Source organism: Podarcis filfolensis, assembly GCF_964270895.1.
Source record: "Podarcis filfolensis genome assembly, chromosome: 3".
Lineage (NCBI taxonomy): Eukaryota > Metazoa > Chordata > Lepidosauria > Squamata > Lacertidae > Podarcis > Podarcis filfolensis.
The window spans coordinates 64,695,937-64,717,909 of record NC_139606.1 but is presented as its reverse complement, the minus strand read 5'-3'; the positions used below and the strand labels follow the sequence as shown (position 1 = coordinate 64,717,909).

At 41.7% G+C, this 21,973-nt stretch overlaps 1 protein-coding gene and 2 long non-coding RNA genes across 5 annotated transcripts in view; 1 reads left to right on the top strand and 2 right to left on the bottom strand.

Annotated features, from left to right (window-relative positions):
- The first annotated feature begins 2,225 nt into the window (after window positions 1-2,225).
- Window positions 2,226-9,131, top strand: LOC310760015. The gene is made up of 3 exons (XR_014546685.1): window positions 2,226-2,684; window positions 7,969-8,087; window positions 8,998-9,131. It is a non-coding gene; the product is annotated as an uncharacterized lncRNA (long non-coding RNA).
- The window catches only part of GRM1 (glutamate metabotropic receptor 1), a 178,192-nt gene continuing 164,304 nt past the window's right edge, over window positions 8,086-21,973 (bottom strand). For 2 of the 3 annotated variants that reach the window (XM_083607614.1, XM_083607615.1), the window contains exon 9: window positions 8,086-10,447. In XM_083607614.1, coding sequence (XP_083463740.1) covers window positions 9,565-10,447 — 883 coding nt within the window. In that variant the 3' untranslated portion in view covers window positions 8,086-9,564. Of the gene's footprint in view, window positions 10,448-17,690; window positions 17,776-21,973 lie in introns of all 3 variants that reach the window. The other variant, XM_083607617.1, reaches the window with a different exon arrangement.
- On the bottom strand, window positions 18,673-21,778 carry LOC310760039. The gene is made up of 2 exons (XR_014546713.1): window positions 20,999-21,778; window positions 18,673-20,348 (listed from the first exon to the last, which is right to left on the bottom strand). It is a non-coding gene; the product is annotated as an uncharacterized lncRNA (long non-coding RNA).

Sequence of the window (21,973 nt, the reverse complement as noted above, 5' to 3'; positions counted from 1 at the left end):
GAAAACTGAGCAAAGTGATGGAGGACACACAGGTGTCTCTGCATAAATCGGTTTTGTACTAGATATTCCCCACGCAGGTGACCCACAATTTTCATGAAATGTGCAACCTGACTAATACTGTTCTGAAATGCTCGGAAGCAACTTTCAGTCAGAGCAGACAATACTTTTGTCCACTCAGTCTACTTGGGCTGGATCTAGACACATCAAAGAAGTGATACAGTTAAACACATTCTAAACTTCATACAGGGAAATCCCGTTGGCGAAAGACCAGACTCCACAGTGCCATCTGGTGTCACAGTGTTATAATGCATATAAAGCGCTTTATCTTTACGAATGTAGTTGGTCTACAGACTTTGAACAACTAGTACAGTGTAGGCTCTCATGACAACCACAGCAAAAACAAAAAATGGGTGGGAGAGAGACAAAATGCTTTTGAGCTAGATCTCATAAGGCCTATTTCTCAGGGGTCAGTCCAGCCCCTTCGGAATAATTTCCAGTCATTCAAAAAGAAAAAAATATATATTTTGAATTGTCCAGCTATTTTTGCACATATTTCTTGGGTGCCTCTTCCACCACCAACCCTTTAGTTTTTCTGTGCCTTCCCCCCAAAAAATTGAGTGTGCATTTCTGAAAGCAAATATAACTTATTTCTTCTTCTTTTTATGCTTCCTCCGCTAATAATATCCTACTCTCTGATAATGTCACAGTAAATGGTGCTGAAATACCTACGGTACTTTCTGTAAATTGTCTTGATATTTTTCTGAGGCTTAGTACATTTCCCATGGCTTCGTGATAACTGCAACTGCCTGTAGGCAAAGTTCAAAAGCTTAAGCAGTTGTGGGGAGCGGTTCCACACCAGTAATTTGGCCTGCTTAAATGCTTTTGCTCTGCAAATAAACTTAATCTGATTTTTGTATTTTATCTCTTTTATTGGGTTCTGTGGGCTATTCTGAAGAAGGAAGAGATCACATTGCTACTGTCTGCTTGTAGGTTTGTGGGCTCTCCCTTGTTTATCATCTTTAAGGAGTCAGTTCAGAAACTCTTGAAAGCTTTTGTTCCCACATCAGGGGCCATTTATGCAAAGGGGTAACAATATAATAAATATGTTCCACATTTTGATTGCTTGTATTGTAGCAGCAATCATTGGTATTTAATTAGAGCTTACCCTGATTTTTAATGAATGCTGTTTGGAATTTAAGATCTTGTTCAAACTAATATTTTGAGGCGGTCCCAATTTGTGTGAGAAACAAACTACTTTGACCTTATAGATTCAATTTGGCACTCATACAGCAAGTAGCAGTACAGATGTTGGTTGTTTTGTTACTTCAGTTTGAAATGCCCCATCCTACTCACTTTTCTTTTATAATACGATGGTAGTATAAAGTAAACCATTCTTATATCTATTTCACAGATCATGCAAGTCAAACATACGCATGTTTTCTCAGAAATAAGCCACGCTAAGCTTTAGTGCATGACAAGCTATACCTGCTGAAATTGTGTGCTTAGCCTACACAACTATTAAAGGTTGCAGGAGTCCATGGTTGTTGTTGTTTTCAGCCTTGCCACTGTAAGCAATAGGACTACACTGGACATTTGATCCTCAGTCCCTTTATTTACATCATACTTTGGACAATTCGTGCAGGTCAGAAGCAGATGCTATAGAACTGGATGGGCTAGTGGCTTTGCTGAGCATAAGACAGCATAAGACAGTAAGGGAATTATTCAGCTTCTTTTCTAATGCTGCAAATTGGACTGCACAATGTGTTACTACTCCTATTAGTCATCCCAGACAATGAGCAAGACATGCTGTGGTTAAGGGCATCTTTTTTTATCAGACCAACTGCTGTTAGTTAGTTTGCAAGCTTTCCAAAGAGATCTGCTCTTAATCTCATTTGCGAAAGTAGCTGGACTCTCAAAGGCTCTGGGCTCTGTTCCAGAAGATGATGATGTAATAATCACATACATCACTTGCCAGCAGGATGTTTTTTTTGTTTTTTAAGAAGTGTCTGTTAAATACCTCATTAAGAAAGGCATGCTGTAGGCTGGCTGCTTCTTTCCCTTGATGAATTTGCAGGCTGGTACTTGCCAAGTATCATTTTACTGATCCAATTATTTAAAAATACCCTTCAAGAGGTTGTTAAGATATACTCCCAAAGACTTCAGCTCAAGTAGTTTGTATAAGGCAGCTTCCTATGTTCCTGAATCACACCATCAGTCCATCTAGCTCAGCATTGTCTTCATTGACTGGCAGAAGCTCTCCAGAATTTCAGTCTGGGAGTCTTTCACAGTTCTACCTGAGAATTGAACAGGGACCTTCTTTATGTGAAGCAGATGCTCTACCCGGGGCCAGCCCACTTGTGAGACAGACTGAGGCAACCGCCTCGGCCAGCAGAATCCCAAGGGGTGGCACCAGTGAAGAAAGGAAGGAAAGCGGCAGCAGCTTCTGGCAAAATCCCTTGAGATCTCATGGAACGCTTCCGGGATCTCACAGAGCTCTCAGAAGATCTCACCACAGCCGCCGATTCTCCTCACTTCTCCCATGGCTGAAAGGCCCCCTCTCTCCCCACCCCCACTGCTGCCACTGGAGAAGCAAGGAGAAGTGGCTGTGGTTTCCAGGTTCTGGCAAGATCTTACAGACCTCTTATGAGATTTCACAGGAATCTGGAAGCTGCAGCACATGCGTGGTAAGTAAGGCTTCAGCAGGGGAGTGGCGGGATTGGCTACTTCTGGTTCTATCACTCAGCAAAGATTAAGTTGTGTCCCATTGACCTTTGTTAAAACATTTCATTTTCCTAGCCAACAATTTAAAAAATAAAGAAATGATGGGAATTACATTTCAAAGCTTGGTTCTCACTTCTGTTCTTTCCAGAATTCACACAGCATGCATATGCAGTGATTGATGGGACGGGAGATGGAGGTGGTTTAGAAATCACCATCCTCGGGAAAGCGCTGCTCTCCACAGTTCATCGGCAGATGTATTTTGGTGCTAAAGGAGGCACTTCTTAAGTCTTAGGGCTGGCAAGCACAACCAGAACCAAAATGTTATGCTTATCTTTTGCTTGTATCTCTTGCTACTTCAGTCTCTGTGCTTAGCAGTCAACATGAGTTTTGTTGTTTTAAATGGTTTAAATTGGTACAGTTCAAGTTGATTCTTAGGTAATGTATTAGAGAGGAGTGAGGGCCATGAGGTTGAAAAGATACCCATACTGAAAGTGGATGCCATAGACTAAAGGTAATCCTTATGCAGGTCTCATAGCAGGGAAGCAACTTTGTGGTGGAGGAGATTTTAAGTAGACAAGATCCTGTGCAAAGTGGTGTGGTGACATTCCCTCAAGCAAGTAAGTTTGTTCCAGAGATGGTTTACACATTGAGCTGAGTCCTCTCTTACTCACCAAGCAGCTTACAGTGGTACCTCTGGTTACGAACACTTCTGGTTACGAATGCTTCAGGTTACGAGCTCCGCTAACCTGGAAGTAGCTGCTCCTGGTTGCGAACTTTGCTCCAGGATGTGAATGGAAATCATGCACCAGAGTCGCATGCGCAGCAGAAGGCCCCACTAGTGAAAGCGCGCCTCAGGATAAGAATGGTTTCAGTTTAAGAATGGACCTCCGGAACGAATTAAGTTTGTAACCAGAGGTACTACTGTATCTGTAATTCTATCCCATGTGCTGTGGTAAAAGGTAAGGTAAAGAACCCCTGGACAGTTAAGTCCAGTCAAAGGTGACTATGGGGTTGCTGTGCTCATCTCGCTTTCAGGCCGAGGGAGCAGGCGTTTGTCCACAGACAGTTTTCTGGGTCATGTGGCCAGCATGACTAAACCACTTCTGGCACAACGGAACACCATGACGGAAACCAGAGCACACGGAAACGCCATTTACTTTCCCGCCACAGCGGTACCTGTTTATCTACTTGTAGCGGTGTGCTTTCGAATTGCTAGGTTGGCAGGAGTTGGGACAGAGCAATGGGAGCTCACTCTGTCATGGGGATTCGAACCGCTGACCTTCCAATTGGCAAGCCCAAGAGGCTCAGTGGTTTAGACCATAGCACCACCCGCTGTGGTATGCCTCAACGTCACTAGTACATACCAGGGGCCAATCTGATGGGTAGGCCCACCTTCATTTGGAAAGGAACTATATGCTCAGCCTCACACATGTGGTTGTGGTCAACCTTTTAGTGAAAAACGCACCTGTATGGGACAGGAGCCCAGAAAAATGGCTGAGTTTTGCAAGTAACTGTGGGATGGGGGCTTGAAGATAACTCATCAAGTGATCAAGTAATGTGTTAATCAGCTCACAAAATATTATTTCTGATTTAAACTTTATATATGGTTTTCGATGTATAGTTTTATGTATAATTGTTGAATAGCAGTATATAAATATTTTTATAAATTAAAGAATAACAACACTATGTGCAGATATGGAAACCTTTGGAATGTTACTTTTTCAGATATGTAGTTTATATCTTAAATCATGATAACTTCATGGAGAAAAAATATAAGATCATATCCTTTCAAAGTAAATATAAAATACTTATTAGACAGTGTTATAAAGGCAATTTTAATTAATCATATGACAGGCCCAAAATATACCTTTTTACAGAAATCTTAGAAGTTTGTACAACCACACATGTGAAGGTCTTCACCTTTGGATAAACATTAGAGACATATATCACAGTTCCAGTTTCCAGTTACAAACAAAGAGCTAATATAAGGAGCCTCAATAAAATGGATATTCATTGATATTTATGTAAAACGATTACTTATTATGTTGAGATTGGCTAGATCAGAGTACAAGTTGCCAACATCAAATAGGCGCACAAATAGGTGCAGGTAGATGATGTGCTTCCTCTTCACATTTTATTGTTGAATATGAAAGCTATTCTCACTGCGGTACTGATTTTGTATCAGTCATAACAGTGAATTATCCCATTTTAAATGTTGCCTACTTAGTAACTAGAGAGGGCTTACTGTAAGGTTTTGTTCAGTGTTTCTTCAGTGGTAGAGTAGGACCGGCCCTGCCATTAGCCAAGGTGAGATGACCACCTCAAGCAGCAGAGGCTAGATGGCAGCAGTAGCCCCCTGGCAGATTCTTCTAAGCCCCCAAGCCATTCCCTGTTTATGTTACATAGACTATCCTGCCCCACTACAGTATTCTGCTGTCTCAGGTGCAATGAAGAATGCTGTCTCGTCATAAGAATGCTGTCTCATCACATGTGTTGAAGCAATATCCAACTGAGGAGTCAGATCAGTTTTTAAAAAGTCATTCTATACTTGTAACCAGTGATATTTACATGGCGGGAGAAAAAATATATTCTGAACATGTTAACTGCATGTGTAACATGCATGATTTCACTAAGGTAACCTATTTGGGGATTGCTAAATTTGCCAAATAGTATAAAGACCTTATCTTTATATCTTTAGCTTTTGCTACATGTCTCTTTACCCTGGCCTTTGTCAATTAAGGTATTTAATTTTTTATGGACCTTGCTTTTTTGCTGAATTTATATTGTTCTGTTTCATTTGGACTCATTTTACATGTTTTATAACTGCAGTGGTTTTTGCTGTTTTATATTCTATTGTTGTAACCTGCCAGTGGACCTGATGCTGAAAGGGAGCTAAGAAATCTTATAAATAAACAAGCACACTTTTTGCTGCATGTTGTGAAATGAGAACTTTGCTTGTCTCCCTCACTTCAGAGTCTTAGTGGGTCCTATGAATGTTTACTTGTTCAGTTATCCCTTCTATTCTGCTACTGTTTTTAATAATTTACTATGTGATTTTATTGTGCTTTATATATTTTTTCATTGTACACTATCTGTGGAGCATTTGCCCTGGAAGAGTGAAGTCAATCTCAGGTTTGTAGGCTTATGGGAGCGTTGGACATCCAGATTGCAGCAGTAGCCAGGAATACTTTCTGTCAACTGACTGCCTCTAATAAGAAAGCTGCAGCCTTTTTTTTTTTAAATCAAATTACAGCCTTAAGAAGACAGGCTACTGTTTGGCAATGAGATCTTTTTTTTTGGGGGGGGGGGTTACAATGGGAGAAGGAATTTGGCAAAAATTGGGCAGAGGCACTTCGCATGTGCAGAAGCAAAGTGCCCCAGCCTTGTTCTAACTTGCTGAGTTTCATGATACTTCAGGGCAGCCTTTCCAACCTGAAGCACTACAAATTAATTAAATTAATCTTACTTAAATTCCATTGATTTCAATAATTAAGTGTGGATCAAACCCTCTGATTACAATGGCTGAGTGCACTTCGGGCTGCCCTGAATATTCGCCTTTTTCAGGCAAAAATAGTGATTTTGATGGTGTAAAATATTTCCACAAATATCCCTTTAGACTACGTAAACATCCAGTCATGTTCAGTGTCAACATGCTGGCTTGCTGCTATTATTTCCATGCAATTTCCTATTCTCCAGCTACTGCTTCTTCTTTCTGGATTACATATGGGGGTGATTGAAGGTCTGCTCAACTTATTGGGTGGGCGGTGTTGCGTTGATCTGTCCCAGGGACAGAGACTGGCACCCTCCCTGCCACTGCTTGTCCACGCCATCAGCGCTGTGTGGGGCCCTGCTCAAGGGGCGGGCCCTAGTGACCAATCAGCACCAATGGGAGTGGAGGTGGCCACAGAGAATTTAAACTCTGGCACGGCAGGGAAATCGAAGCCAGTCAGGGATTAAATAGTTGATGGAATTGCATCACAATGCTAAGTATGGTCAATCAAATTTGGCTGCATGATGACATCACTGAAAGCATAAGTTAACTGAAAACAAGAGAGGATAATATAAATGCACATGTGACGATGTCCCCTTTTACTGCTAGGGATGGGGAGAAGTTAAGTTCAGCAGACCTGCATAATCCACGTTTTCTGATGCACAGGGCAAATGCTTATATATATACATATTGTCCAGTAGTACCTTAGAGACCAACTAAGTTAGTTCTGGGTATAAGCTTTCATGTGCATGCACACTTCTTCAGAACATGCACATGAAAGCTTATACCCAGAACTAACTTAGTTGGTCTCTAAGGTGCTACTGGACAATTTTTTTCTTTAATTTTTATTTATTTTGTCTACGTCAGACCAACACGGCTACCTGAATCAAGGGCAAATGCTGCTATTCTCCTATTCTTTGAAATTTACACTCCTCCAAATTTTGCAAGGCAGTTCTCCAACCAAACATACAAAAATGCATAAATTATGGGAAAGTGTGCATAAAATGCATATATTTGTGATGTACGATTGTTGGGGAAAAAATCCTTGCAATATTCACATTAGGCAAAATTGCATATAAAAATGTATATTCCGAACTTTCACGATGACTGAAAAAACCCCACCAACTGATGTGTAAATGTGAAGGACTGAATTTAAGATCAGGGAAAAAACCCACAGAAACTGAAATAAAATGAAGTTGACAGATTTGCCCATGCTTACCCACTGTAGGATCTGGGTCACATCCTATGCTGTTCTGGAGCTTTGCCTGATCTCAGGTCAGGAGCGGTTTTTAGGGGGCTCATGGGGCTGATGTCAGGAAGAGAGAGCAGTAAAATCCCTTTGCACAAGCATCCTTACACTTGTGTATCTTTGGATACAACTCTGTGGGTATCTGTGTCTTGGTGGAGTGAACTCATACACCCTGGAGATATTTGCTTGTTTCCAGTCCCCGCTGCCCATTTAAGCCCAGCCTGAAATGCTGGTTTTAGGAGTAGAAGATCCATCAGCAACAGAATGGGATATGGTGCAGAGGGCTGCAACTGGTAGGATCATTTAAAAACTAGATGCTTTCACTTGTCCGTGCCAAAGCATTTTTAGCTAAATCAAAGCCGCCATTGCATACAATGTTTTTCAGTTACACATTCTCCAAATTCAATTCTGTTACACATTTCCTTCAATCCCTTATATGAAAAGAAATGTAATAGAGACAGGTTGTTAAAACAGCATGATAATAATTGACAATGATTTTGATTATTAGAAAAGAAACCTACACAAAATCCGGAAACTGGGGGAAAGGGGAAAAAAAAAAAAACAGCATGAGAGGAATAACAACAATGGTAGACAGATTCAAGCACCATAGAAATTTCTTTGCCACAGGTATGGTCTTTCAGTTATCCATAACGAGAAATGGTCTGAATACTTTTTCCAAATTTGCCTTTACAGGTGTTTTTTTTTTTTTTAATTCTGGTGTGTGCAAGATTTCTAAAAGAGATGCATCTTTAATACATTTGTTTAAAATACATGAAATAACAAATTATTGGAGCACTGGTTATTTTCAACAGCATAATTTCACATGGCAAAAATATCAGCAAAATCAAGCACCCTATTATAAGGGAAGGCTTAGCTTATTAAAAATGTTTCAGCACAGCTCACAAACCTTCAAAGATCTATAGTATATTTTTAAACAATGCAATATAAAACATGATCGAAACATAAAAATATCGATAATATATTCGTAGGACGATCATCCAGTGGCAGTTATTAGATGTTATACAGCACATGTTCTATACAGTTACACGCGCACACACACAAAAAGACACAACATACACTCATTCTCTTGCCTCTACCATGAATCTAGGGAGCCACGGTTAAGAATTGCTTTTTGCTTTAAAGTAGTAACTGTTGCTCAAAATATATAATTATTTCATATGTAGTTGTTTCCATAGTAACACAAACAAACAATGTAACCACATGGCAGATGCATCAGATTATGAAAGTCGAGTTGGTAAATATTGTTTTGCTACAGGAAATGTAGTGTTAACAGTTTAGTCACCTGGCTTGCAATCATCTACAAAAGGGCAAAGGCTCAACACTACAGGAATTTCTGCCTTGGTTCTCATCAGCAGCCCTTTCGTGTCTTCACTGTGTTTATTCTGGCTCTTTTTAAAATCAGCACAAGGGGGGGGGTACTAAATCAGAGGTTCTAAACATTCCTTATAAACTATATGCTCACATGCTATTTTTGCTTCTCTGACACAAACTTCACATGACAACTTGTTATTTCCAGGTCACTCACTTAAGAAAGCATAAGAAAAGATATACCCAGGTGTGCTGTCTGCAGAGAAGACTTTTATTCCTTCATTTCCAAGGGAACGTTGCTGCATTCAGTGAAGATGTCCAGCAGTGAGATGGATGCTAAGGTCTCCTCTGTGGTTTGTGTTATGCAGAGTCCTATTCAAGTGTTGCCAAGAGAGTGTGTGACAGTGTGTGTGAAACGTTGTGTACTGTACTTATTACCCCTTTGAATTTTGTTTTTGCTATAGAAGTCGTAGATGGGATTTGTGCTTTGTCAAAATGCCTACTGTCTTCTCAGAATACAATACTTTGAAAACAATACAATACTTTCCCTTTAAAACACGCACACACGCACACACACAAGTAAAGAATTGAAGCCCTCTAATAGATTTAGTGCAGGATACACATTTGTTCGTTGTTGCTTCTGCCCCCTCCTATACACAACACCATGTTGGTGTGCCTTCTCTTGCCCTCTCACGGCTTGTGCTGCTTTGCCCCATCAAACCAAAGCTGACCAAGGAGACGTGATCCACTTGCTTTCATCACCACAGCCTCCGTTCTACAGGGTTGATGAAGTTTGCTTATAATCCCTCAGAACAACAGAGGCATAGGTTGCAATGGGAGGTGTGCAAAGCACTGATTCAGATACCGGGGAGCTGGGCACAGAACTGCCTGAGGCCACCGAATCTCGAAAGGGAGATGGAGGCGTCAGTGCTGGTGAGTCTTCTAGAGTCAGTTTGCTGGTTGCCTGCTCCTCTTCCTCATCTTCATCCTCCTCTAGGTTCCCCGGCCGCTCATACACATACCCTTGGATAAGCTTAAACTTTTCGTTTTCTTCCTCCTCCTCCTCCTCCTCCTGCCCCTCTTCTTCAGCTGGGGACGAAACTATCTCTTTGCTGAATGTACCCATTTGGAGTGGCAGCACCTGCTGCTGCAATAATGGAGGGTGATAGATAGGCCTTACTCCATTCCCGGCACCAGGTGCGGGGATCACAGAGTTGAAGTCCGGGATGCCAGTGGCAAATTTGTTGACCACGCCTTGCAGCTGCTCCATAACGGATCTCTGTGGTGGTGGAGGTGGTAGGATTTGGGGACTCTGCTCGGACAAGAACAGGTGGGTTTCCTCTGCTGTTGCCTGCAGGGGAGGCGTTGCCATGATTCGCCGGTGCACAACCATGGAAGGACTATTTAGTTGGCCGAAACGCACTGGCTCACTCTCCTCTTCCTCCACCACATTGTACAGAGTCTTACTGCTGATGTCTGAAAAAGTCAGGCTCTTGCCTTGGCCTGGATAGCTTTTAGTCAAGGGCTTGATCACTGCGGTCTGATTGCATCCTGGCTCTTTGCTCTTCACATGCACTGAGAGTCTGTGCCACATATGTTGTCCCTTGGGAACGTCTCTCCCACCTGGTTCAGACCAGGACACAGACTTGCCGTTGGAACTATGAAGAAAGCAAAGATGGTTGGTTTGCGTTTGCTTCAGCAAAAGAGAGGCTACAATAGCAAAACTGTCCTTAGTTCTGTTCTGTAATATTGCCTCCACCCAGAAGCAATTACAGGGAAATGCTACATTGAGAAACAGCAAAGACTTTCTGCTTTTTATAAAAGGGAAACCAAATTATTCCTTGTTGTGGGGGCAACATGTTGTAGAACAGAGGTCACAAATGAGGCGCCCATAGGTGCCAATGTGCCTGCTAGTGCCTTCTGTGTCACTCAGTAAATAGTCCCTCAAAGATCCACAATATACAAGAAACTATCTGCTCAAATTCTCCTACATTGAGCACACCTGCTTAAACATTCCCACAATTTATTGTATGCCAGGACTGGACACTTACTATCCCTTTTATTCTGAACATTGAAGAAGTGCAAAGGGCATCTCTCTTTGAGCAAGTATGGTGGCCACTGTAGGTGCTCCCCTCACTGTGAATTGATGAGGGAGTATGCCTGCACCATTTTGTGGCCCAGTATCTCAGCTGTTTTAGATGTGGCAGCCATTTTGTGTTATGCCACACCCCTATGACAGCAATTTTGTGACTTGCAACAAAGGCACTTTCTCAAAATTCCAAATGTGCCCCCTGGTCAGGCAACTTGGATAACTTCAGTTATTTTGCTTTCAAAGTTTTCTGCAGGGACAGGGAACCACTAATCAATGTTAGATTCACTTTACCTGAAAGTTTTGGAAGATGCAATCCATAATCATTAGAACTCATGTCTAAATCTATGGCAGTAGAATTAAAATATTTAATGTTATATTCCCATGTGCCATACACTTTGTATTTCTGGGTCCCATCTAAGCTTGTATTATGCTTTTTTCTCTGCCACATTTCTCAGGCAATTCTAGTATACAGAATCCCAACTTATTCCACCATGCTTTAAAAATACTGTAATGATCAGTGTTTGGGCCACTCATAATAAGTATATTGAGGTTCATGATCAAGCTTATTCCCTTGAAATGGTAAAAATTTTATATCCAAATTAAATTTGACTAATGTTCCTCATACAGGTTTTTTTTTTTTAAGAAAGCACCAATGGAAGAGATTTCAACATTGCTCCAGACAAAGGATTCCATGTCCTGTGGAAGGAATATTGATGTTTCGAGTAAATCTGTTTTGTCAGAACTGGAACCTGCAGTAAAAAGTTGATTTCTCCTTTATTTAAATGATGCTTTTAGCTGTTTTGGACAGTTACCATGTTCCATTATACAGTTTGTAATTACCGTTGGGAGCTTTGTGTCTTTAAGACATCGAAATAGTTTCACGTCAATTGTGACTCATGATGGCAGTTTTTAAGGGAATACCAGAATGTTAACTCCATTCTGAAAAGTAGAAAAACTTGAAGAATTTGGAACCAGGTTATCCCCAATAACACCTTAATTGCCTGGTCACTTCGATCCTCAGGAGAGGCATTCTGAGAGGTGCTGTATGCTATTGATGTCCACTACGGCCTTTAGTGTGGTGTCACTAGCCTTTGGAATATACCCCCAAATCAATACCAGGCATGCATCTGGAATTTAGTTGCCATGCTTAAAACTCATGTTTTCACCCAGGCTTCCCATGAGGGGGTGAACTAGCTATGTTGATGTATTAAACTAATGTACTTATTTGTGATATTTTTGTACTTGTTTTATGCATTTCAATGTTTAATTTACAGCTGTTCACAAGCGTTGTCTCCTCACCCTTAACATTAGTGGTTATACACATTTTTTTTGCAAATAAACAATATACTAAACTACTTTCTTCTTATCCTCACTAACAGCCTAGTGGGATTTAAGTCCCATTCATTTTATTTATTAAACCCAGCTCCCACCCTTCCTCCCAAAGGAGCCAGAGGCGGCAAACACACAAATGAAAAAACAACAAAAACATATTAGAAACCATTCCAATACAGACACAGACTGGGGGAGAGCTCTACTTAAAAGGCTTTTGTTGGAATTTCCAGCAGACTTAATACCAGCCATCTTGGGGTGCTTCCAGGCAGGGGCCTGATATTGCACGTAGGTTGTTCAAAGCACATTAACTTCCACACATTCCTGTTTTCTCAGTCATGGATATTCATTGTTATTCTGCTGCTTGCTGTCCACACAAGTGGGTGAAGATTGAGGAAATGTACCTGGAGGGCTTGCCATCTTATTCCCCTCAACCACTCATTTCCAGCCCTCCAATGCTGTTGTTGGGCAAGTGCAATGGTATTCTCTCTCTCTCTCTCTCTCTCTCTCTCTCTCTCTCTCTCTCTGTGTGTGTGTGTGTGCACAACTTTTTTAAAAACAACAACAACCTCATGAATGCAAGAGGAAATATTACCAGCCACAACATGCAAAATGGGACCCTGTGATTTGAGGGATGGGTGTGAGCAATATCCATTTCCACTTTTTAAAAAAATACTGAGGACTTGCTTATGAGTGATGTTTCTCTAAGCCTAGTACAAGAGTGATACTGAGATCTTGCACAAGATCACTGTATTGGTTTTGTTGATAATAATTAAAAAGACAGATGTATGTACTGCGAATACAACCTCTGAGGTAATTGCCATGTGTATTTTTAGGAGATCTTTTGAGAAAAACTCATAGCAACTAGTTTGCTGAAATTCGGGTGTGCCCTCAGCATGTGGCAATCACTGGAAATAGGCACACCTGCATCATTTGAGGCACTGAAAACAGAATGGCTGGATTAATGTGGCATTAGAATCCATCCACCCAAATGTCACAATGTGTGGCAAACCATGGACCGAGACTAAACTAATGTGCTGAAAAGTGACTGCAGATCACTAAGGTTTATTTTTATGAATCCGATTTTCCATGGAAATGGGAAATTTGGGCTAAAATTTTAAAAAGTATGGGCTGACATTCTGTTGACAAGGATATTGTGTGGGCACTACCAGTGGCGTAGCGTGGGGGGTGCAGGGGGGGCTGGCCGCACTGGGCGCAACATCTGAGGGTTAGGGTTAGGGGGCGCAAATCCACGGGTTAGGGGCACAAATTACTTGCCTTGCCCCGGGTGCTGACAACCCACGCTACGCCACTGGGCACTACAAAAAAGAATTGTGTGCATGAGCAGCACCAATTACCCAGTATAAACTCCTGTCTGGAAGCATCCTTAGAGTGAACTCAGAAGAACACTTAGCAGCCTATTCACATAGAGAAGAGCTTTTTCAATGGTGGCTATTGGGATGGAGGCTTCCAGTGACTTGGTTATCATGTCCTAGCACAAATAGCAAATTAAAAGCATTATTACTTAAATGTAGCCTTGGTACATCCATCCAGCACAAGTCTACAAAATCTACAGTGTGCATTTGGCTTGCATCTGATTTGTATCACTTGAATAGATATGGGAATTATAAAAACAGCAAGGCAAAATTGGCTCAAACTATGTGACGATTGGAATTCTACCTATCAGACATGATGTCACTCATCTTGCCCATCTTGCCCATTTTCTTTATTGCTGTATATGTCCATGACCATAATAAATAGATTCATTCATTCATCTTGCCCATTAGAGACACAGAAGTTTGAAGGGGTCCCTCTCCACCAATTACGTTTAGAACAAACACACATGGTACAAATTCAGCCTCAGTAATCACTAAGACAAAAAATGTAATAAAATACAAATGCAGACATATTTGATACCTATGACTATACAATTGTGTGTGTGTAAGTAAGTACGTAAAAAGATTCAAGAAGTGTGGGGGAGGATGCAAGGTCAACTGCAGGAACAACCAGTTGCCCTGGAAAAACTCAAATATTTTAGAAACAAGGGTGTGCTAATAATATGGCAAGAGCCAGAAGATTGAGACCATTGGGTACAAAGGCACTGTGAACAGTGAGACTCAATACCACATCAATTTAAAAGCAAGGGACACACAAAACTTTAAGCCGGACTCAGGCATCATGACACAGGGAGTCCTAAAGGTATGGATTCTAAGGAGATTTGTGGCACAGGCAATCTGTTGTGTCTTAGCCAGGAGGTGAGGCAGGATTTTGCTCTCAGGTAATGAGTCTCTAAAATATGGAGAGCTTTTTCATTTGGGAAGGGCTTGGGGAGAGTTAAGGAAGAACTAGGAAGGGGGATGATTGGAACTCAGTGATAAAATGCATTCTTTGCTGCATAAAGATAGTTCCTGGTTAATTTCCTCACACTTGTTTCCTAGTTCTGCTGGATCTCTCAGCGGCCTTTTATACCTTTGACCATGACATCCTTCTGGACTGTCTAGAGGGGCTGGGAGCTGGGGGCACTGTTATACAGTGGTTCTGCTCCTTTCTCCTGGGCCGTGTTCAGAAAGTGGTGGTGGTGGGGATGAGTGTTCAGACCCCTGGGCTCTCACTTGTGGGGTGCCTCAGGGTTCTGTCCTCTCCCCCATGCTTTTCTACATGCAGCCGCTGGGAGAGATCATCAGGGGATTTGGACTGGGTGTTCATCAGTAAGCGGATGATACCCAGCCCTACCTCTCTTTTAAATCAGAACCAGTGAAGGTGGTGAATATCCTGTGTGAGTGTCTGGAGGCGATTGGAGGATGGATGGTGGCTGATGGATTGAGGTTGAATTCTGACAAGACAGAAGTACTGTTTTGGGGGGACAGGGGGCAGGTGGGTGTGGGGGACTCCCTAGTCCTGAATGGAGTTATTGTGCCCCTGAAGGACCAGGTGCGCAGCCTGGGAGTCATTTTGGACTCATAGCTGTCCATGGACTTATGTGACTAAGTTCTGTAATTCTATATTTTTATAGAATGGAAGACAATACACACTACACTATAAAACATTTTTGAATAGTTATACTGAGTAATACATATAAACACAAACAGAAAACCTACCTGCATGATATACACAGAACTAACACACTTTTAATTTCCATTTTAACAAGGCTGCTTTGATGAATTTAATCTGCTTACAACAGAACCACGCTTTGAAATAGGAAATCCTAATGTACTTTTGATATTATGGCAGGGATGATTTTCTGTTAAGGAACGGTCCAGTATAGCTGTCCTTACACATAATTCATCAGGACCTGTTTCTTAGCAAATCATGTTTTAAGTCACCTTACTCAGAAGCAAGATCTGCTGGATTTGCACTCTACATAGATAAACTGTGCTGCAGTTACAGTTAGATGGTTCTAAATGGTGTTTCAGTCACTATAACTGACATTTTATGATATGCTGAAAATCTGGGAGCTGCCAGTAAATATTGCAAATCCTGCTGCATTAATGCTATGTCTTTGTTACATATCTTCAGGTGCCAGGAAAAAACATTCCTCCTCTCCCAGGCCTTTGGCTAATTAAACAATCTACGGTTTTTAAACTGTGTGTGGAACGTGGGCTGGAGTGGTGATGGTGGTTGTTTCGTTGGTTCCTTTTTAATTTTTATATTGTAAACCCTCCTGTGATCCCCAGACAAAGGGTGGTATAGAAATTTAATAAATATTAATAAAATATATCAGAAATAGTTGCATACCAAACATTTGTTTTTAAAAACTGCATACAAGAGTTTGTTAGACTTTCAGTCTGATTCACAGATTAACAGTGCAATCCCAACCATGTCTACTCAGAAGTAAGTCCTATTGAATTCAAGGAGGCTTACTATCAGGTTAGGATTGCAGCCTAAATTTCACAGGCCTTGGGAATTTGGCTAGCCTTGTTGAAACTCTTTTTGCTTCCCTCGAAAGCAGAGGTGGAGAACCTGTGGCCTTCCAGGTGTTGGTGGACTCCCAACTCCCATCACCATGGCTATTTGTGAGAGATGGAACTTGTGGTCTATTAATAGTTGGCGGGCCACAGGTTCCCTGCCACTGCTGGAAAGTGTTGAGTCTAAACTTAAGGATGTTTCTCCTAAGAAGTTACATCAGAATGTTGCTGTGGGTTAAATTTGGTGGCTAACTCCAGAGGTTTGATCTTTGTCAACTGCATGGAGAGGTTCCCCAGAAAACCTGGACCCCCAGCATGTGGTTGCTGGTGAGATGCTGAATTTGCCAACAATACAGCTTGTCAGTCAATAGCATGCGTGTTTCCATAGCTTCTATGCAAAGAGTATTTTATCATATTGTTGGTTTTTGTATTTCCTTCCTTGAGTATTTTGTCTGAGTAGGAAAGTCAACGTTTGCTTTGAAGATTCAATTTGGGTTTCAGTTAAACTCTGTTAAAACAATGAAATGTTTTAACTCTGTTAAAACACTGAAATGACCACTATATCTGTGAAGTCTCTTTTTCTTGGCTAACAGCTGTTTCACAGCTTCTGACACATTATTATTTCTACTTGGTTCATGTTCTCACTACTTTTGTCTGTCACTACCTTCTCTGTGTTAAATTTCCCAACCAGAATACTGCTGTTCTCATTATCAGCTTCATTTGAACTTCAATAAAACTAATTGTCTCCCACTTTCTACCACAAGCATCATGTTGGAAAACATACCTCTTCTATAATGACTGTTTTCTTCTCCTTTTCCTAACATAATTCTGCTTATTAACCAGTTTTCATCAGCCCCAAATCTGTGACTTAGCACCTACTAATCTATAAACACATGTTAATGTGACAAGAAAGGGAAGAATCAATTGGGTTTAATTATTACTTTCAAAAGTAATAATTAAAATCTTCTATCTCATTGCTTGAGTGTTTGCACTTCAAAATTCCTGTATGGCCATAAATGGTCGTCAGCATGAAACTCTGTGTTTTGCACACTCCACCAAACCAGCATTCTGTGAAAACCTGCAGCTGAAGTTCACCAACCCGGGCTGTCAAGAAGAATCGGGCACAGCAAAGCTGCAGCGGCCACTAGAGAAAATATAAGCTCTCATTGAAGGTAGGCAGGATGGTTTCAGCTCCATGCAAAACTCTGAACAGGGGAAAACAGTGTTGGCTAAAGGACGGGGGTTAAGATAAAACGAACAAGAAAAGTACGTATTTTTTTTTCGTTTTGCAATTTGATCAGCAGGTGCTGGAAGTGACAACCATGGGGAGAAAAAAAGAGTTTCTTTCAAAAATGATTCCACAGTGTCCTTTGAAGAATATATGGACAAGCAAGAGTCAAGGCAGTGTGAAAAATGGGACACATAAGCAACTGTTCCATCATTAATGGCATGCACCACATTTGTCCCATTATTCGGAATGAGAAAAGTCATGAGAAAGAGAAAGCAATGGGTAAAAAACAAAAATAAAAAAGATATAACAACAAACACCACTGTTTGTCATGCAGCTTCTCTTACACATTCACTGCAGTTTGGGGGTTTTCAAAGCTGCACATGGGCCGACGGACACTGGCTGGTGGGCGAGAATTCTGGCTGCCTCTTCCTGAGGATTGAAAAGAAAAAGACACCCAGTGAGTGGTTATCCACATGCACATTCATGGCAGCTGTACCACTCAGTTGGGTGCTTGTCCCTGGCCTACTTCCAGCCTTCCTTGTGCTGCTTCAGGTGTCTTCTCCAGGTCTGCATGACCTAAGTGGTTCTATCTACCCTGCTTGCCATATGGTATTCCTTTCTTCTTTGCCTACCAAGTTGCGATGCATTTAAAAATCAGGGTGGTTATGCAATGGATACAGTGCTGTGAGCTTGTTTGTTTTTTGTTTTGGATAGGGGGCAGCCAGGTGGAAATCCCTGTGCTTCATGGAATGGGCAATGCACTAGCACCCTTAACATAACTTCCTGCCCTATGTTGGAGCTAAAATAAGAGAAATGTATAATGGTTGTCCTCCAGAGCTTCCTACAGGAGAGCAGGAAAGAAATCTAAATAACATATAACCTCCAGATGATGATAATGGTGCTGTGCATGAGTGGAAACACCTCTTAGTCATGCTTAAATAGCTTGTAATTAGCTATTTGTTTGGTTGCCTGTGGTGAATTAGACCTGATTCTGAGCAATCACAGAGTCAGCTGGTTCTTTTCTCCCCTTGGACTATTGATTGTCAGAAGTAACTAGCACAATTAACATGTAGGGATAGCCAGGCTTAGGGGGGAATTTTGTGGGGTACTAATTTATTTGCAAGGTAGGTCTATATGCCACATTCATATTGGAACTTGCACAATATATGGAGGTTTTCCTTTCCCAGTGATCAAGTGCTTGGAAAGAGGGCACATATATTCTACATCCCCTTTTTCGGATTGCTGATAGCTTTTCGCAGTGCACGGGCCCTGCCTTTCCATAAAAGCCATTGTCACGATTTGCTTTTCTGATTTTTTTAAAAAAAATTTTAGAATTTGTTTCCAAACTCAGAGTCACAGTACGGGTGATATTTTGGGCCATAGTAATGAGGGAGATGACAAATTAAAGCACAGTACATTTACTGATAAAATTGCAGTTATGTCACCATCAAAAGTGTCACAGGAACTTGAGGGGAAAACCAAAGTACCTGAAGTCAGCATAGGCTAGCACTTACCTGAGCTGGTGTGAGGATAAGAATATTCACAAACATTCTGTGCTTCATTTACTGAGCTGCTAGAGAGGAACTACTAGCCTGCCCCATTCCCCACCACCACTTTTTTTTTGCTAGAATAGTAGGCTGGTCACGGTTTCACATGTTATATTTGTGAAAATTATGTAGATAAATTTGTTACTTTAAAATTTTTCCAGTTTCTTGTTTCAGTTTCTGGCACACCCCTGAGGCTTAGTGAGGCAGTTGCATCAGGACAGCAGATATGGGACAGTTGGGATGGATAGCATACCCGGGTCCATGAGGAGAGCATCACCCCTCCCCCTCCCCCTTTGCCTTTCCCCCTCTTCCTCCCCTCCACAGGTCTCAATTTGGTCTCCTTTTTCTCCCTTTTTCTCATAGACATCATTGTGAGGAGAGTAGCAAAGGTGGTCAGTGGGGCTGGGGGCTGGGGAGGATTTGTCATCGGGGGCGGGGGAGGAGTCGGCAGGGTGGCATTTTCTGTTTTGCCTCAGTGGCAAAATGTCCTGGTTTCAGTTTGTGGACAAGAATGAACCAAACTGTAGGAGTGATGGAACAGGCTGTCTAAACCAGGCATGGCCAAACTTGGCCCTACAGATGTTTTGGGACTACAGTTCCCACCATCATCCCTGACCACTGGTCCTGTTAGCTAGGGATGATGGGAGTTGTAGTCCCAAAACATCTGGAAGGCCAAGTTTGGTCTAAACCTTGCTTCTCCCTCCCTCCCTTCTTTTTATGTTAATTTCTTATTATAGAAGTGTGTGTTACATTGTGCTAACATTTGTGTCATATTGCAAAGACTTTACAATAAACTGCTACTTCTGCTGCAAATATTCTTACAACTCTGGGCTAAATTTTCAGTGTGAATGGGGTAAAGATGCAAGGATAAATGAATTTAGAAGAAACTTGTTGGAATATCTTACTGCAAAAGGTTTCTTGGACTCCTGGGGAACTATTTGGTTCTCATGTATATGCAAAAGTTGCCCTGTAAAGTTAAATAGATATCTCCCTTTTAATGTATCTTGCTTGGAAGTTATGATTGGTTAGAATCCTATAACTATAGATATGTTAATTACATTACATTACATTACATTTCTATTTTCTTCTCTTTGATATACTGTGCAGTGGCAAGCTGCCAATGCAATGTTCCCAAAGTTAAATGGAAATGTTTTCTTTTAAAAAGTCATGAATGCTACCTTTCTGCTGGCTTGGACCAGCTATTAAGTCTAATCAGGATTTTAATGTCAGCTAGCAGGAGGTGATTTAGTGACCATGAACTACTGCAACCATAAGCCGACAAAGCATTACGTGCTATTAGCACATTCAGACTTAGGATTTTGTTGGGGGGAGTTTGCTGTGTCCGTTTAAATGGGGCACTAAACTACATACTATGAAAAGCAGGGTGGCCACTTACATGTCACTAAAAAAAGAGAAGACTGTGACCGGTTGATCTATGTGATTGCTCAGTCAGATCTCTAGGTAATAACTGTTGAAGGGCAACTTCTAAGCTTTGTACTCTATCTTCACATGGTTCTTTGTCTTTAAACTTGACTTGGGCTGGACAGTCCTACAAACAGAGGACTGCCCTCTGACTTCTCTTCAAAGGTAAAGGTAAAGGTAAAGGGGCCCCTGACCATTAGGTCCAGTCGTGGCCGACTCTGGGGTTGTGGCGCTCATCTCGCTTTATTGGCTGAGGGAGCCGGCGTACAGCTTCTGGATCATGTGACCAGCATGACTAAGCCACTTCTGGCAAACCAGAGCAGCACACGGAAACGCCGTTTACCTTCCCGCCGGAGTGGTACCTATTTATCTACTTGCACTTTGATGTGCTTTCGAACTGCTAGGTTGGCAGGAGCAGGGACCGAGGAACGGGAGCTCACCCTGTTGCGGGGATTTGAACCACCGACCTTCTGATCAGCAAGCCCTAGGCTCATTGGTTTAACCCACAGCGCCACCCTTGTCCCTCAAAGAGTGTCTTCAAAGAGAGGACTCTAAATTAGGCCACATAGCCACCATAATGAGAAAGTTGCTCCAGGCCTAATTCTCTTGCATCTTCCAGATAGGAAGAAGAGGTAGGTGTTGGTGCCTGGAAATATGTGACAGGAAGGCTGTTCAGCAGAGACAGAGAACTTCAGATCTGGGAGCAAAATATGGCTTTTTGGAGATCTTTATTCAGTCCTCAAAACTCTCCCCAGATCACACCTGCTCACTGATCTAGCTCCATGCTTTCCTATAGTGCTTTTGCCTGGATGAAGTGTGTCTTTGTACCAAGCAAATGAACCTTGCTTGACTGGATGAAGAGCTGTGTGTATGTAAAAACTTTTAGACTTGTGTGCAGCTGTAATGAAGCGTACTCTACAATGGTAGGAGTCACATCTGTTGCTCTGCTGACTTTGCCTCTGGCCCTGTCCACAGCTGGCATGTGGCCCCTGGAAGGCTGCCTACAAGGGAATATGGCCCTCAAGCCATATTCTGCCATCCCTGCTGTAGGCTTCACAACAGTGAGGTGCCTAACAATTTGCCCATGGGAGGCTTAGGGTTTCAATGGATGGAACTGCTTGAGGCAGAAGAGGAGAGAGGATGTCTTATAATTGTTGAGAAACTGTAATTTAAGAACCATTTTTTCTACCCAGGACCAGGGACCCTGGGAGCAAGCTTCTTGCAGTGAATGGATGAACATATGCGGGTTCAGGGAATATTTTGTTTAGTGTAGTTGTGTTAGGATTGCTCTCTGTGTGTATGCAAGGATTTTGTTGCATACAGCTGATTGGTTGGTTTCACCAGAATAGAGGGAACTATAACCATGATGAGAAGGAGGGATATGGTGCCCTACACATGACATTCTGGCAGGTTGCGTATTTGGCAGAAGATTTGATCCCGGATTTCAAAGAAAATTTATTCACCTAGTGAATCTTCTACCAGACAGAATTCTGCAAAAAGACAAACAATGTAGTTTTGCTCTAAAAGCATGTAGAACAAAACTCTGCAATTTTTGCTCTCGACCAAATAATCAGTATGCATAGTATTAAGATTGCATTTGGCTCAGAAAATGAAGGATTCTTTGATTGAATGATTACTTGAATTTTTTGATGTAATTT